The sequence below is a fragment of the Anarrhichthys ocellatus genome, unplaced genomic scaffold (assembly GCF_004355925.1).
Source record: "Anarrhichthys ocellatus isolate YVR2014 unplaced genomic scaffold, GSC_Weel_1.0 scaffold6, whole genome shotgun sequence".
NCBI lineage: Eukaryota > Metazoa > Chordata > Actinopteri > Perciformes > Anarhichadidae > Anarrhichthys > Anarrhichthys ocellatus.
The window spans coordinates 1,429,109-1,446,148 of record NW_022280036.1 but is presented as its reverse complement, the minus strand read 5'-3'; the positions used below and the strand labels follow the sequence as shown (position 1 = coordinate 1,446,148).

Sequence of the window (17,040 nt, the reverse complement as noted above, 5' to 3'; positions counted from 1 at the left end):
TCTCTCTCTCTCAGTGATAATTCAGTACCACTAAACCACAGTATCTATAAATTAATGTGACATTTTGCTCTCTCATGAGCAACATCGGTGAGATTTCCAATGAAAAGTCGGGTCATATCTCACTTCTGGTCCATGTGAGCTGTACACCCACAGCTCCGCCACAACCATGTGATATATGTAGATGTGAAACTCCCTGGTCATCAAGCAGAAACCTCAAGCATGTAGAACCCGGCTGTGCATGGAACCGTCACATCATCTGTGTGTGTGTGTGAGGAACGGCGAGACGCAATGTGGATTTCTCTCTTTCCCCTCACACTCGTGTGGCTGTCTACGACCCAAGCTTTTGGTGAGTTTATTGAGTTTTTTTTGGGCTTCCCTGAGTACGTAGTGATCAAAATATGCCCGAAAATTTCTCTTTCACTTTTCCTTCTCTGTCACCCGGACAGAACCCTGTGAAAAAGTCCTCGTCCAGTGTATGTCGAAAAATGTTTCCTGGACCAGGTAAGCCACACTCTTCAGCTGACACTAAAGAACACATGTGGCTGTTCCCTGTTGTCTAATGAATGCTCTGACATTCCCTAAAACATAATAAGAAATGATCATAACATATCATAATGCTGTTGGAGTCACCAGGTTGTCAGCTTTTTAGGAACCAAAAGCACATCACTGTGTATATCTCTGTTTACACCACAGTGTTAGGAAATGGCTGTGTGTTGTAATCATAGGAATAATGTCAAAGGACAAAAGACAATGTATTTGTTTTGTTTCTCAACCTAAAATCAATAGTTATTCATGTTTATGTATGTCTAGATTGCTGAAATGTGTGAAATATGCGTTACAGCTGCTATGAGGACAGAATTGCAAGCTGTGTGGTAAAAGGCCGTTCATTGCCAAACTTCATTCATCGGAGGGTGAGCTGGACGCAAGAGGTGAGGTCATATTTTTGGGCTCCCAGATGTTGTATCACTTGGCTCTCAAACAATCGGAAGTTGTGCGTGAAATGCGCCAACGAATGAGCAAAACCGAAGAAACATTTCAACAGTTGATCATGCTAATCGGGGTTCAGGGCGTCCGGCTCCACTGTGTCGTCTCTTCCATAAATGAAAAAAAAAAAATTTTGTTTTGTGTTGTAATTCTTAGGCGGATGAGACTCCTACTCTTCAACACAGGGTTCAAATCTCATCGTCAGCTCTCCAGAGAAGCAGAGGAGCGTCTCAGGAGGAGGTGCTGCTGGTGGCCACTGTGATCAACAGCACTTTCTTCAAGGTCAGTAGCTCTGAAGGTCAAATATTTCACTGCAGACCTCTTTTTTTGACATTTTTGTAAGCTTTGGGAAATGAAAAGCGGTTGCAGTTCAGGAATTCAGTTCCTGTTTTTGTACAGCGACCTCTACTTCAAAGAAATAGTTCACCCAAAAAACACAACAACAAAAGCATAAATTGTGTACAGCAATCACGTCCCCAGGCTCTCCTTGGGACCAGGAAGAAGAGTCGAATGGTGTTAAGAAGAGAGGAAGAATAACCGCACATCAGTGCAAATAGACTTCAACATACGACTTGCTAAACAAAGCATCATGGGATTATCCTTCCTGTGAAGGAATTTGGACAGATTCCTTAATGGGAAATGCTTTGTTCAGCAAAAAATGTCGTGTTTAGATTCCCATTAGTCCACAAATGGATACAAGACGTTTGGATAATGCTCCACATGAATTTTTAAAAAAGGTTTTGCGGATATTCTATTCCCTTTTTCTTCCGTCTCGCTGTCTCATTGGGACTCCGCTGATCCGTCTGTTTGCACTGATCTGCTTCCATTTTTCGGGGCGCTCCGCTCTCCTTAATGCCATTTGACAGAAACGTTTTTCTTGGACCAAGAAGAGCTGAGGGAAGTGAGTGTTACAATACAATTCATATTGTTTTTGGGGTGGACTATTCCTTTAAGTTAGCACCCTTCAGTAAGATTATACAAGCTAGTATTTTCCCCTTTATGCTGATTTGCATCGATTTCCATGAACTCACAGTCGGCCATCAATGAAAATGGTCGATTGAAGAAGCTGATTCAAATCTGATTGACCACACAACAGTGTTAAGGCCATGTGTCTTCTCTGTCACCTCTCTCTGTCATTGCAGCTGAGTCCCCCCCTTCAGGAAACAGGACGCGGGAGACGCATCACACTAGACAGGCCCAGTCCAAAGACTGTTCTGGGGGGGTTAGTCCTGGCAGTGAGGGCGGGGAACCATCCTGTCAGGGACCTCTCACAAGCCATCAAACTAACCTTCAAACACAACAAACAGGTAGAAGAACAAAAGCAGCTGTGAGGGCATCCCAGTTGGAGAATGTATCATTCTGCTTTCCTCTGTTTTTGAATACAGTTATTTTTTTTAAAGTTTCAGGTGGAGACTGGGGCTTGTGTGTTTTGGCAGGAGTCACCGCGTAACGATGGAACAGGTAAGCTACACATGGCGGCCTACAGTCTTTTTTGCTCTTCAATGAAAAGACGATTTACACTGTATCATATGTGCGCGTGTGTGTTTCTAGGTTATTGGAACACAAGCGGCTGTGATACCAGCGACAAAGGAAATGAATTTATTTGCAGCTGCAACCACCTGAGCTTCTTCGCTGTGCTTGTGGTAAAATAATAATTTGCCACCATCAGCCACAAACCACTTAACGTGACAGACCTGAAAGACGTCATTTGGAACTGTTTGAAAAAGGGGCAGGGACTTTCAGAGAAAAACACAAGCGCATTATTGTTTCCCACATGTTTCTGTGTGATATGTGATTCCGCGATTATCGCGTGATCTTGTGATATCTCGAGAATCCATCTGCAGTGCAAGGTAACGTGCAAATAAATTTTCCTTCAAAGGATGTCTTCATAAACACAAGCATGTATGGAATGGATTAAACAGTGAGTTCAGACGCTCCAATGTGAGCCACAAACTTGTGTACAGTAAGCAAACTTTCAATTTAGCCTGAGTTACCGCACAACAATCTCAGAACCCATTGGCTATCGCTCTGGCGACGAGAAGGGGAGCAAGGGGGGATATTTCTGATGGTCCGGTGAAGCCAGCGAATATTCAGGCCAACACTTCCTTTTCCGTGCGCTGCTCATTGTTTACAGTCCGATCAGCAACTTAAGATGCACGACTGGAGTTGGAGTTGGGAGATAACGTGGGGCATGGGGCGACTGTAGCTAAGTGGTAGTGCAGGGTCGTCCTTCAATCAGAGGATCGGCAGTTCGATCCCCAGCTCTGCTAGTCCATGTTGATGTGTCCTTGGGCAAGACACTTAATCCGAAATTGCTTCCGCAGGCTGTTCCTGCGGTGCATGAATGGTATGAATGTTAGATAGTCCTGATGGGCCCCTGTTAAAGTCGGAAGATTAGAAAAGCGCTATACAAGTACTTACCATTTATGAACGGACAAGCTCATTTTAAACCAATAAAAAGCTTAGTCTTCGTCAGGATTCCGAGATTTACAGTTTGGCCAATGAGTTCTCCATCTTTTGCTCTGCAAATGGACCGTTTACCTGCATTCAACCAGAGCCTGCTCAAACGTGATTGGTCAATACCACTCGGACTCCAAACCAAAACCAGATAGATTCCAATATCAAAATCTTGTCCAGTTGCCTACAGAGTCCACATTAGAATACAGAATCTATTTATAGAGATTAACCACACTGATCTTCTCTCAGTCGCTGAATGATTATCGGCTGTCATTGTTTGAAAGTACATTTTTGTCCCTTTGGGAACTAAATTGTCATTCTGGTTTCTATCAGAGTGGAGCACAAGTTTTAACACAATTTCCAGAAAAAAGGCAAAAGAAATTAATAGCCGTCACTTCAGCCAAACTTTATTTTTTGTGTGATATAGCTGCCTTTTTTTGAAAGCGCGCAGATTTAAAATGCATACAAAAACAGGTGGATAGAAACATACTTCATAGAGGCATATAGTTTTATTTAAGACACATCTAAATCAATATCTACAATATATCTACTGAAGAGGATTCTAAGCTTCTGAACTTAAACTACATTTTAAATTGAATTTATAATCCATGCTTTTCCCTTCCAGAACCCTGCGCTATCAGTGGATGAAAGTGATGCTGTGAACCTTAGCTATATCACCTACGTTGGATCAGCACTCTCCATCTTCTTCACAGTCATCAGCTTGATCATCTATATATGTCTGCAGTGAGTTTGACTTAAAATTATGATTCCCACGGGTCTAGAGTGAATTATATTAAGATACCATAAAATATCTTTAATGTTTTGTTCAACCAAATGATGTAAGGAATTTCTGTCACAAAAGTGAAGCAATATGTGTCTGTTACTGTTAGTGTGCGTTACTATTCATTTCTTCTATGTTTTGTCATACTGATGTACTTTGACCAATGTTGTTTCACTTTATACATCTGGTACGTCTTGCTTGGTCAAGATAGATCTGAACAAGAATAGTGCAGACACTCAAATACCAAAAAACACATGTACTAAAAAAAGAGTTAAAGTAAAAAGGTATGCCCTTTGAAGTGCATGCGTACAATGTGCAACTTGCTCAAAGATATGCAAAATGGGTGTAAGCCATAATTTCAACATACTGCATGTATTGCACTTTTCCAGTGTAGTGGCAGCTTATTTTACCGTCCTTCTTGCCCACTTCTTGCAGGATGTAAAGGGTTAATGGCTCGCGTTGACTACCATGTCCAACTTACGCTCTCTTGCAGGCTAAACTTTTCTTGCTAGCTGTCCAATGATGAGGCTCGTAGCTCGTAGTTAAAAGTAGTTTTATTCCATGTAAACAAAAAATTAACAAAATCCTTATGCAATGAATGGAGTACCATTCATTGCATAAGAAACCATATAGCCATTCATGCTGGCTATAACTAAAAAGTCTATAATCTGCAGTCAGAAAAATTGTTGCTCCACATCCTGCTCCATCAAAGCCTAACTAGCACTGAAACCTACTTAAAGGAGTCAACTAAAAATGATCCAACAGCAGGACAGAATAGAGGAGCCTTTATCTCAATAGGGCAAAAACATACGTGACCACTTACCTTAACTATATTATATGGTAAACATTTTAAAGGGCGTAACACACATTACTTTAGCAATAAACATAAAATACAAAAAACTGTTAAGAATACAAAATGGCTCTTACAGCCAGAGTTAAAGAGACTTGGAGATAGTGTTGCATAGTGTATGCTGCAGATGTTTGTCATGCCACATCATGGGTCAAACAGGCTCTGTGGTTGATCTAATTTCCTTTCAAGCTCCAAACAGGAAAGAACTGTAATAGAACCGACTGCAACACTCTGAATGCCTCCTGGAAAGACAAAGACGTCTGCAATCCTTACATGTCACACTGCCTAGCTTGTCGTGAGCATACCCCTATATGATCATAAGGTATGTCAGAAAAGTCAAAGAAAGCAGAATCAGGACAAAGTCTCAAGTCAGTGCGGCCCAGTAAGCAGTCGGCCTGCACCACATTCAAGCAGTAGCTATAAGCTAACATCTGAACTGTTTGGGTGAGATACGTGGGCCACATATAGGACTGCATCTGCAGAAGAGGCAATAAAAAATGATTGTAATAAACCTTTTCCCTTTCAGACGGCGGCGTCCCGAGAAGGCTATCGGCGTGCATTTGCAACTAACCGGAGCGCTGCTCTGCCTCCACCTCAGCTTCCTGCTGTGCTGCTTCTGGGTGTGGCAGCTGAACGAGAAAGAGGACGACTGGGTTTGCCGGGGTCTGGGTCTCCTTTTGCACTGGTCCCTGCTGGCCACCTTCACCTGGACAGCTCTGGAGGGATTCCACCTCTACCTCCTCCTAGTTCGAGTCTTCAACATCTACATCAGGAGATACCTGCTCAAACTCAGCTTGGTGGGATGGGGTGAGTGGAGCCTGGTTGAGACGGTGCAAAAAAAAACTGAGTAAACAGCTTAAACGACTATTTATGATTTATTGTGCAACGACAATAAAAACTCCAGTTATTTTTTAAATGAGAATATTAGTGGCTAACAGCCATGTAAATACTTAAAACAAATTGTTTAGTCAGTGTACAAAGTCCTTTACTCATGTTTTCACATTTTAGAGCAATTTCAAGAAGTTACACGTTGGAGTTTTTTTTACCACTAAGGCTGCAGTAGAGCAATGAGGTTCCTGTGAATCCAGGTGGCAAACTCCGGTTCTGCCGAGTGAAGCCAATGCGGAAATGTCTTAAAATGTGCAATATCTCTACTGACCAGCAGGGGGCGACTCATCCGGTTGCAAAATGAGATAAAATGATTTTCTATGATTTATTCTTGATTTATTACCTCAGTAAACATTGTAAACATGAGTTTATGGTCTCAATCTCTAGTTTCAAGTCTTCTTCAATACAGCATGATGTTCATTTAGTAAATGATGGTCCATTTCGAGTCAAATAGACCACAAAGCAGAGTATGCTTTAGGGCGGGGCTTACTGTGATTGACAGGTCTCTGCCACTTCACTCCTCCACATTCCAAATATCGTAACTTTTGTTTATTGGTGGCAAATAATACAACATGGCAACGGCCGTAAGCCAAGATGCCGACGGTGAAGTCGCCGAACTTGAGTCTTCAAAACATCAGTCCACAAATCAATGAGTGACGTCAAGATGACCACGTCCACTTCTTATATACAGTCTACAGTTGAATCTCCTGTTGTAGCATGCACACACGGTGTCATGATGAAGTCAGGATTGCCAACTTGGCGAAGCAGGCAGCAGGGCTTCAGACCCCAAAGGCCCCACATGCATTGTGTGTCAGTAGTTTCATTACTTGCATGAAATGTAATATACCATTTGGCCACTCAGGGGGAGCAGAAACAAGCCGTAAAGTTACATATTTTTACATTTTAAATTGATACGCTTGGTTTCCTATTAATTTCTGCTGATTGCTGGTGATAGAGCTGTTGATGCCACTGTAAAAAGCAGCAACGCAATAAGAGGAAAAGAGGACTTTTTTGGTCTTTGAATGTAGTAAAAAAACGACAGGCCATCTTGAGATTCGGATCTGCCCAGCTGTGAAGTAAAATTGGGCCAGGGGCTAAGAGTGGGGGCGCAGTAGACCATTTCTCACTACCTACCTCACATTTTCAGGATCGCACACAGACTCTCAACGTGAAAGCAATTGTAGCAACACGCTGTCACGGGCTGGTATATATTCTGTTGTTCTGTCTGTGTGCACGCAGGCATATTTAACCATAGTCTAGGCTTGTTAAAGGAACCTCCGTATCCGTCTTGTCTTTATGCAGGTCTCCCAACACTGATTGCAGTGGTTTGTGGGATTTCAGGTGTTTATGGAAAATACAGTCTGGAACTGAGGGATGCTGACAACCGCAATTCAACAGCGGAGATGTAAGAAACCAAGAACCATTGCTACGATTTTTAAGTATTCAACCACACGGGAGGTTTGGATTCTTGTCAAATACATACAGCGTTATTCCTCAGAGGGTATTTGGAATTCAAAGTTAACTTTGATGTAAATAAAAATGTTTTGTAATAACCTGCAGATGCTGGATGAGCAGCCACAGGCTTTCGGTCAGCTTCGTTACTACCGTGGCCTTCCCATGCCTGGTGATACTGTGCAATTCCTGCATGCTGGGGCTGGTGGTGTTTAAGCTCTGGGGGCTGAGGGCGGGCCGTGGAGGTGCTGAAAGCGGTGGTGACTCGGAGAAGATGACCAGAGAAAAATGGATGAAGTTATGGAAGGACTGTGCCACAGTGCTGGGCCTCAGCTGCGTGCTGGGTTTACCTTGGGGGTTAGCGAGCACCACCTACATCTCCCTCTCTGGGATCTACGTGTTCACGATACTAAACTCCCTACAGGGTGAGTACGTGCATGACCCACCTAACAAGTATCCATCCAGCTTTTTTTATTTGTTGGAAGGATTCACAGCTTTTCCAATCATTCTTCCTAGGTGTATTCATGTTCCTGTGGTCCTTGGCGCTGTCCTGCAAGTCTTGGTCTGACAACAACTCCTCCGTCAGAGACCCGTCCACTCAGAAAGTGATGACAACCAGTTTCAATAACTAATATTCACAGCGACCAGTGTGTTAGTGGTCTCCTATATTAAGTGCTTACTGGCCTCCAGTCATATACAAGCATTAAATGACAATAACTTAATCATGTCATGTAACTTCTTGAAATTAAGTTTGCATAGGCAAACATGCATCATGAACAGTAACCCCTTCTAATTATTTATTGTTGCGACAGTTATGAAACTTATGGTTACAGTAATAACAATTTTATTAATAAAAGTATTATTATCTCTGCCAGGTGGGAATTGCTCACATATGTGCGTACGCGCTTCTGTGAGTGAGCGAGCGAGTGAGTGTCTGTGTCTGTCCACAGCTAATCTTGAATTCCACTGCAGCAAACTGCATAATATTTTGGGTGCATGCGCAAGGACCTCACATGGTTGAGGTGACTGGCACTTCCTCAAAACACCTTTTATTGCCTGTTTTATTCTGCCACTGAGTGCCTGCTGACTCCACACTTCCTACTCTCAACCCGCCCCCCCGGGCCGGTAGAGACACAGTGGGTGGAGGGGGGAAGGGGGGGGGGGTTGCCTGCTTTTATTTTTTTTAACAGTGTTTTTGGCAAACAGCTAACAAATCATGGAACTGCCTGTTTACACACATCTGACAGAAACTGATCAACCAACAATGATTACCAAAACATAGCAAATGAATACCCATAACATAATACCATATATTCCATAATAAAGTTGTTAAAAAGAACCATCCAAAAACAACAACATTAAAACAAACTAAGATTTAAAACCCTTACCCAACAGTAACATTCAGTAACTACTACTCATTTCACAATTACCTAAAAAGTCACAAAGTCTACTACTATTGTCTTATTGTATCATTTCCTCTATGAGGTCGCGGGTTGGAGAGTAATTTGGAAGGAAAAGTGAAACCCTTCTGGGGTGGGCTTTCAACCCACTCTGTGACTGGAAGAGAACAGTTTCATACAATATGAATTTTCGTTTTAGATGTCGATGTAGCAGGACGTAGGAATATTGCTGTCACATTTACAGTAACCATTTGCTATATTGGGTCAATGTAACAGTTTTCTCTGTAAAGACGCGGGGATTTGGTGGTGATTGAGTGAGAAACAGTTGATGCATGAAGAACACTGATGGTGTTCATTTTAGTTCCACCTCGAAGCCAGATCTTAGGTCAGCTTCTCGAATCCACAGAGGGCCCACAGAATTAGAACTATTTTATTTTAAAGAGAAAACCATTGTTAAAGATTACATTCTTATTATAGGGAAGGGAATCCCTAGTTACTTGGCCAGAGAGGGATGCCCTAAAAAGCTGCCCACAGACCTTTTGCCGGATGCATCAGTGACTGCAGACTGGTATGAGGAAGAGGGGGGCTCATTGACACGAGTGTCACACTTTGGCAGCAACCCGTTTCACAGAGCACAGCACCAGGAAGCTGCAGAGAGGGAATTTGCTTGTGAGGATGGATTCAGTCCATGACATTACATTACATTACATTACAGTCATTTAGCAGACGCTTTTATCCAAAGCAACTTACAAAAAGTGTATTCAACATAGGTATTCAAGAGAACTACTAGTCACCAGAAGTCATAAGTACATCTCCTTTAAACAAGCATCTAAGAGCATAAACCAGAGCAAAAGTACAGTGCAGAAACAACCGAAAACAAGTGCAACAAACTAGTATGAATACAATAAGTGCTAAGTGGAAGGCTCAGGGTAGCACTTCTTGAAGAGGTGAGTTTTCAACCTGCGCCAAAAGATGGGCAGCGACTCTGCTGTCCTGACATCAGTGGGGAGTTTATTCCACCACTGTGGGGCCAGGACAGAAAACAGCCGTGACCGGGTCGAACGGCCTTAGGGACCTCTGAGCGATGGGGCAACAAATCGCCCCGAGGCAGCAGATCGAGGTGGTCGGGCGGGGGTGTAGGGCTTGACCATGGCCATTCCTTCTACGACCATGGAAACTTCACTGATGGCAATCCTTTTTGGACAGAAGAGTGGTGTGTTTAGGAACCGCTCTTGCTGTGATGATGGAAATCATGTGAACAGATGAACTGCAGACGGAAGAATAAGAAGAGTTGAGATACAGCAATACATGTCAAATACAGGAATGTAATCACAATGCAAAAAATGAACATTCTGGTGAGGTCATGTGACAGTGAGTTAATTTGTGTACCAATGACATCACTTCCAAAATGGCTGCCTGGCTGGTCAGCACATTTGGCAGAACTAACACATTTAACAATTCTAATGCTTTGATAACATGTCCTACATTACATCTAAACGGTTCTAACCATATTCCACAAATTTATATCTAAAAAGCTAAGAAAATATTGTGACAGATATGTCACATCGGGCTTCTAAACTTATAATTGTCTCAGAAAAAACAATGGGACATATTTGTCACAATAAGAAAACAGTTATGAGCTGCTCAATTTATTTAGCTGATTCAATTATTTTTAATTAAAATATGTTCTGTTGAATTCAAGACATTTAAACAAATATAAACAAAATGTCAAATTGATTAAATTATTAGACAAATTAATTATGAAAGAATTGTGAAATTATGAAAGAAAAATGTACATATCAGTAAATAAAACAAACTAGATTCAACGATTCTATTTTTTTTAATGGTAGTGTTCAGGATGCACTGAAGATCATCCAAGAAGACATTTTTGTCTTGTAAAACAAAAGTGAAAAATGTTTTCAACTTAACCAGAAATATGTCTTGTGGAAATGCAAATAAAAGCAAATATTTGTTACTAATCAAAAAGTAGGCCAAGTTGATTGGTTCTCAAATGAATACATTTGTACGTCAACGCCCATTGTGACATATGTAACATTTCAGGTCTTTGGCATTAGTGGTATTATTTAAAAAATATTTTCAGAAATGTGTTCCATGTGGTCCGTTTTATATCCCCTATAATGACAAAGGGGTGTGGGTTCATGGTACAGATGGTGAAAGTTTAACTATTTTAATGACTAGACATTAAAGGGTTAAATACTCAGCAGTATACAAACACTGAAAAGTAATAAGCTCAAAATGTTATAGTACAGTACTTGGTTACATTCCACCACTGGTCACCGTCCCACCATGTAGCAATAACTGCTATGAGCGTGCTGACAAAACTTAACTAAAACATGTGGCCCCTCCCCTTTAGTTGGGGATCTAGATCAATGATTGTATGCTCTACCTCCATTATTAGATCTTAACACTTTGTGTTCCATCATGCAGGACAAACTCACACAGACATATTTAAAGTTTATTTTGAAAGCTTTCTTTTTATACACATCTACATATTTACAAAAAGTTAAACTCACCAAGCATCCAAGAACTTCAAAGAGGGGAGGGAACCAAACTCGCACACCCACAACAAAAACAATGCGTCACGCTTTCACATTGTGCCAAAAATCTAACACACACGCGCACACGCACACGCACACACACGCACACACAGCCATGCACAAAATGCAGCCTAAATTGCAACCACACGCGGCCCGAGACGTCTCACTGACGGAAGTGTTAACAGCACAAAGCATACAAGACATATCACGCTAATGTGCAACATTTTTTAAACACACGTCCACATTGAACAAACACCCACACACAAATTCACTCCACCACAATTTAAAAAAAAAAAAAAAGAAAAAAAAAAAAAAAAAAAGAAAAAGAAAAAGACACTCTGGATCTTTGTGGAAATAACAGCTACTCCTTCACCAGCTGTGTGGGAGAGCTCGGGATGGATGGATGCAGCTAGCTGGACCATTGGTGGTTGACAAGCTTTGTTACTCTGACAAAGGAAAACCTAGCCTTCATTTATGTAGTTTTGAGTTGACTTAAAGGAACGCGTCGCCCACAAAATGACCATCGAATTCTTGAAGAAACTTTCATGGCGAGTTCTTCCTCAAGAATTAAAGGTAACGCAGTGAGAGTAGTTGATATACAAATGGTTATTTTGTGGGGAAATATTCCTTTAAGTACAGTCAGTCAATTAAACTCGCAACATTCCTTAAATCTGATGAGTTGCTGCGCTTTAAGGTGAGATTCATTTTGTGTGCAACTCGAGCAGTTGTTCTCCCTCCACGGTCGCCCACACAGAGGTCTAGGAAGCATGCCGTTATCTGTGGGGAGGGCATTGGGAAGACAGGTGGGGGTGAAACGGACGGATCAATCTGAATTATATTTGTCTCCGTCGTCGTCGTCCTCCTTGTCGTCTTCACCACAGCGGCTCAGGTCATGCAGCACTTCCCTCTGGTAGCAGCCCCAGCTCCTCCGGCTGTACGAGTGCTCCTCCTCCCAGTAACCTGCACAACATGGGAACAGCCAATGAATGACAGGAGGGGCCGAGATCAGCGGCCAACACGGTGGCGGTACTAAAATGACATGCACATCAGTAATGTGCAGTCACTTATTAATAAATGATGGAGGTTTCTAGTCCTGTCGTGTCTTCTGAGATGCATCTAGAGCTTTCCCACAAGGTTGTTCAGGGAGCACTCCAGTTCAGGCTCCGCTTGGATCACATTTTGGGGGAAAGGAGACAATGCATGTTTCTGAATTGTAGTGGAACTGTGTCAATATATTTTCATCTCAATGGAAAACACCATGAGATCAAGTAAAGACGGACCGGAGACGCCATGACAAGTTAAGCGTGGGACAAACCAGAAGACCAGCTAGAACCTACAAAGACTGGACAAACATCATTGACGGTCAGACAGGAGCATCAACATCACGAGTTAATACACTGGAGCAGTCAGAACCAAAGACTGGGTCGCATTAGAGTTCATTTAAGTCCCTAAATACATTTATTGTATTGCACATTTATATCTGCAGTAAGCCGCTGAGCCACATGAGGGAGCCTGCTTTGTTCTGGTTATTGTAACCTGCTCATAGCAACAGTTTGTTAAACTGAGGAAATGAAATGAAGGAGAACCTGTTAACTCTTCACACATTAATAAAACTAAATTGTGATTTATCAAAAGGTATATCCTTCTAAATGTCTGCTTTACCTCTTCAAGTTAAAGGGATGTGGAATTAGTAGTAAAAGCCAATTTATACAAATTTGATTAAAACCTTCATTTGTCTCAGCAGTCAAAATAAACAGACTGTGACAAACAGATAATTCCCTCTAAATAGAAATTCATCTGTAGACGGAGCTACATGTGTACTGGGTTAAAAACGAGCGCATGTGCAAACCTACACATAACGTCAACAACCGATACATTGCCAAAGAAATGAATGAATAAATGCATACCACCGTAGCGCTCCTCTCCGTCACCGTCTGCATCACTGTCCTCATCAGGGTAGTCATTCCTCCAGTTGCCTTCCTCGTTTTCGTCATCCTCGTCTTCATAAACCTCTTCATGAACCACAAGGTCAGGCACCTGGGACAAACAACAAGCCATTTATCTAAAAGCCTCCTTTTAGTTAGTTCATTATTGGTGTTATTGTCTTCAATAATAAAATGATATAAAAATGTAAACCAGCTTAATGATTTAAGCCATAAACACTTTTGGACTATCACTTTGTATTACCACTTCAATATACGATACATTTTTTAAAAGTTCCTCGTTTGGAATCTTTTTGGCCAAAATATTAAAATGCAAACAAAATGTTGTGCATTTTAATATTGCAGAGAGCTGCTGCATGTGAGCGGACATGCACTGACTTATCCATTTAACTAGTTTTTTAGCTTTCCACAAGTCTAATCTTTACTTCGCCCATGTCTTCATTCACTCACTCCGATTCCAGCACTCATTCATCTGTCCGTTCCATCCATCCACACACACCAGTTCTCCCTCGTCGGCGTAGGCCCTGACGGACAGGATGTCCTGGATCCAGCCCGGCGTGACCGTCTCCTGGTAGTAAAGGTCGTAGACGTAGTCGTCGCCCTGCTCCCGGTGCTCCCCCCCCAGCCCCTCTCCGGTTATGCTCAGGCGCTCCCGCAGCATCTTGGTGCTGTTACACAGGATCATTTCCGGGTCTGAGGACAGCGTCTTCACAAAAACATAGAGCGATAGATTAAATCAATACTGAGGGTTTATACATTAGCAATGCTGACCAATGCCTGGAATTATAACCTCTAAAAGGAACCTGTAAGATTTGTGTACTGTATGTCACAAGCACAGTCTTTGTATCCTAACAGAATCATTACATTATTCAATGTTTCCTGTTGATCCTGTAGAAAGCCTTTGAGTCAAAAGAACGATGTTACAATCACTTCTCCTCTGTCAGGATGGGAATTGTATTGGTTAGAATAACATTATCATAACTACTCAACTGTTCCTTTTCATTGCTGTGAAAGAAAAAGAGGAAATTCAGAACAGAATGAGCATAAATGTCGAAGGGATTTACTGCTTAGCGGGTGCTACTGGTACACGAGGAGGACCGGGCTGCACAAATCTGCCACATTTAAAGACGCGTGGCTGAGTAAGCAAAGCGCTTTCATGCTTTTAGTTTTATCATAGAAATTTGATATCAGCCCAACAAGTTCCGTACGGCTATGGAAAATATACTTGCCATGTCTGTTTCAGTTTGGCAGAGTACCAAAAAGGTACGTTTTTGGTACTCTGCCAAACAGAAACAGATGTTTCATTCTATCTGCCATGTTAAAAGTTGTTGTAATTCAATTAAATGGATTTCGTATAGCCCAAAATCCCAAATTTGCCTCAGAGGGTTTTACAATATGTACACATACAAAATCCTCTGTCCCAGGAGCCTTACATCAGAACAGGAAAAACTCCCCAAAAAAAACATTTAACTGGGAGGGGAGAAAGGAAGAGACCTTAGGGAGAGCAGCATCCCTCTATCAGGATGGACAGAAGTGTGATAGATGTCAGGTGTACAGAATGAACATCATAACAGGATTACAACAGTGAATTGAATGAATGAATGAGATAGATAGATAGATAGATAGATAGATAGATAGATAGATAGATAGATAGATAGATAGATAGATAGATAGATAGATAGATAGATAAATACATACACAAGTTTATGAATTAAAGCGAATCAGGCACTTTTTGTCCTCCTAAAATTGAGGCTAGCGATACAAAATACTCTATAAAATATTATTCTAATAAGGAGTATGATAATTGACACCATGACAGACTAAAACAAACCAAACAATACTCATAAACCAGCTACAGTAACGCTCAACTCACCTTGCTGGACGACTTGTCCTTGTCCTCTGCGTCCTCATGAAGGAGATCCACCACCTGGATTGCACCAAGAACCAAACATTTGTCTTGGTCTCCCCCAGTCTCCCCTGCGCTCTCAGAAGCGTCTGTCTGGGGGGTCGGCTGCTCGACCGGACTCGACAGGCCTGAACGGTGGCTGGACAGTATTCTGTAACGTTCCTCCCTTCGCGTGCTCCACTTGGTGCTGCGCAGGTCCCCCGTGATCCGTTGAGAGCTGGAGGCGGAGGGGCGCAGTGCGTGGGCCACGCGAGGCCGAGCCAACGCCTGTCGCACCTGCGTCCGAACTGGAGCATCCTGGTGACGAGATGACAGATAGGGGGGTATTTATATCGCTCTTAGGATGGAAATGACAAGGTGTTTACATCCTGCATTTCCATCCTGACACCTAACCTCACTGCGTCACTACAAACATACGGTTGGTAATAACGTCACAGTGAGCAGACACACAGTAACCGGTTAGCATGGGACCGTGTAATTAAAAATGCGAGAAGAAAACAGTAGACCTTTATACCGAAAAGGTTTAGACCTTGTAATATAGTACACACTAGAACATGTTTACCTGCTAGGCTAACGTTAATTAGCTCGCATGATGAATTAGTCTTAAATGTTTGACAGTGTGCTAGAACAGTTAGTAACATTCCCATGGTGACGATTGTGGATGAATTAATATAATTTGAGGCCTGCAAACAAGTCAACGTCAACAAAATGAGCTAACGATCGCAGTAGCTAATGCTATTTAATGCTATATAATGAGTATCATGCTAACAACAACTAGCACAGACGGTGCCTTGTTTTCCAAACAACCACCACCGTTTAAGTGGTTAAATTCAGTTATATAACAGCCAGAAAAATGTACTAAATCGGTACGTTTGTACCGACACACTGATTAATATGTATTTGGCTTCCCCACTGCGTAGATGCTAGCCTGTAGCGCTCGGTTAGCTCTAATACCGCGTCGGTACCAGCGGGCCTCTTACCTGTGTCGCTACGGTCGCCACGAGTTTGAAGACAGAGTTCTCCACCTCGGCTTCATTTGGCTCCGGTACCGCTTCACCTGAGCTCTGGGCCGTCTCCGGCCGGATACGTTTACACGCCAGCAACAACGCATCTGCGGGGTCGGTCCCCCTTTTTCTCTTGACTCGCAGAATCGTCGTGTTCGGATCCATGTTGTCCGTTTGTCTGGTCTGTCTGGCGCAAGGAGGAGAAAAACTGTAGAGCTCCGCCTTTATTTCCGGGTATCACTCAGGCTATTGAATGAAGACTGGGGAAAGAGTTCACTGCGCATGTGTGCACCATATGGAGTCACTTCTTTTAATCCTCCTTGGTATCACATCACGTTACAGCAAGTGATAAGCATGACTATTATATCACATCACAGGATGATAACAATGATAATGATTTCAATCAATATTTTCTCAAATTACAATTTCCCTCGTATAACTTAACTAAATTATATTCTTTGTTTTGTCAAAAATATTATTTCGTACAAATTATTTAATACACTCATTCTTCAGAGTCTGGATTGTGCCATACTGATAATAATAGGTTAATTATAACCAATAGGCCTAATATTTTTGCATCATAAATAATTTATCGTGGCAAATTAAACATACAATTAAACAATGGTATTCAAAAGCTAAAGGACTATTGAATGTTGCAAATACTAATTATATTTATTTATTGTGTCTTTAAATGAAGACTTAATAAGGAGCCTAACATTTTGAAATAAAAGCTTTTAAAATAGTTTAAACAGCAGTGCTGTTTAAACTGTTGTGTGTGTGTGTGTGTGTGTGTGTGTGTGTGTGTGTGTGTGTGTGT

General features: G+C 41.9%; 2 protein-coding genes across 4 annotated transcripts; one reads left to right on the top strand and one right to left on the bottom strand.

Moving 5' to 3' along the window:
• Window positions 1-250: 250 nt before the first annotated feature.
• LOC116383227 (adhesion G protein-coupled receptor G3-like) lies at window positions 251-8,812 on the top strand. 3 transcript variants are annotated; one of them, XM_031846899.1, is made up of 12 exons: window positions 251-346; window positions 447-501; window positions 842-929; window positions 1,141-1,266; window positions 2,127-2,291; window positions 2,385-2,445; window positions 2,536-2,627; window positions 4,067-4,185; window positions 5,599-5,879; window positions 7,263-7,365; window positions 7,521-7,837; window positions 7,929-8,812. In XM_031846899.1, the coding sequence occupies exons 1-12, from the start codon at window positions 289-291 to the stop codon at window positions 8,042-8,044; spliced, it is 1,581 nt and encodes a 526-aa protein (XP_031702759.1). In that variant the 5' UTR covers window positions 251-288; the 3' UTR covers window positions 8,045-8,812. The 3 variants fall into 3 exon arrangements, with proteins under 3 accessions (XP_031702759.1, XP_031702760.1, XP_031702758.1); XM_031846900.1 differs by having other exon boundaries at window positions 5,671-5,879; window positions 7,521-8,812; XM_031846898.1 differs by having other exon boundaries at window positions 7,521-8,812.
• Window positions 8,813-11,274: 2,462 nt separating this feature from the next.
• On the bottom strand, window positions 11,275-16,465 carry slc7a6os (solute carrier family 7 member 6 opposite strand). Its single transcript, XM_031845973.1, has 5 exons — window positions 16,200-16,465; window positions 15,187-15,516; window positions 13,813-14,019; window positions 13,278-13,407; window positions 11,275-12,330 (listed from the first exon to the last, which is right to left on the bottom strand). The coding sequence occupies exons 1-5, from the start codon at window positions 16,386-16,388 to the stop codon at window positions 12,194-12,196; spliced, it is 993 nt and encodes a 330-aa protein (XP_031701833.1). The 5' UTR covers window positions 16,389-16,465; the 3' UTR covers window positions 11,275-12,193.
• Window positions 16,466-17,040: the final 575 nt, after the last annotated feature.

Coding starts and splice junctions, on each gene's coding strand:
- LOC116383227 (XM_031846898.1), top strand. CDS start 289: ATGTGGATTTCTCTCTTTCCCCTCACACTCGTGTGGCTGTCTACGACC. Junction 2,446..2,535: donor ACCGCGTAACGATGGAACAG/GTAAGCTACACA, acceptor GTGTGTTTCTAG/GTTATTGGAACACAAGCGGC. Junction 7,366..7,520: donor CGCAATTCAACAGCGGAGAT/GTAAGAAACCAA, acceptor AATAACCTGCAG/ATGCTGGATGAGCAGCCACA.
- slc7a6os (XM_031845973.1), bottom strand. CDS start 16,388: ATGGATCCGAACACGACGATTCTGCGAGTCAAGAGAAAAAGGGGGACC. Junction 14,020..15,186: donor AGGACAAGTCGTCCAGCAAG/GTGAGTTGAGCG, acceptor GTTTTTGTGAAG/ACGCTGTCCTCAGACCCGGA. Junction 12,331..13,277: donor CGGAGAGGAGCGCTACGGTG/GTATGCATTTAT, acceptor CATGTTGTGCAG/GTTACTGGGAGGAGGAGCAC.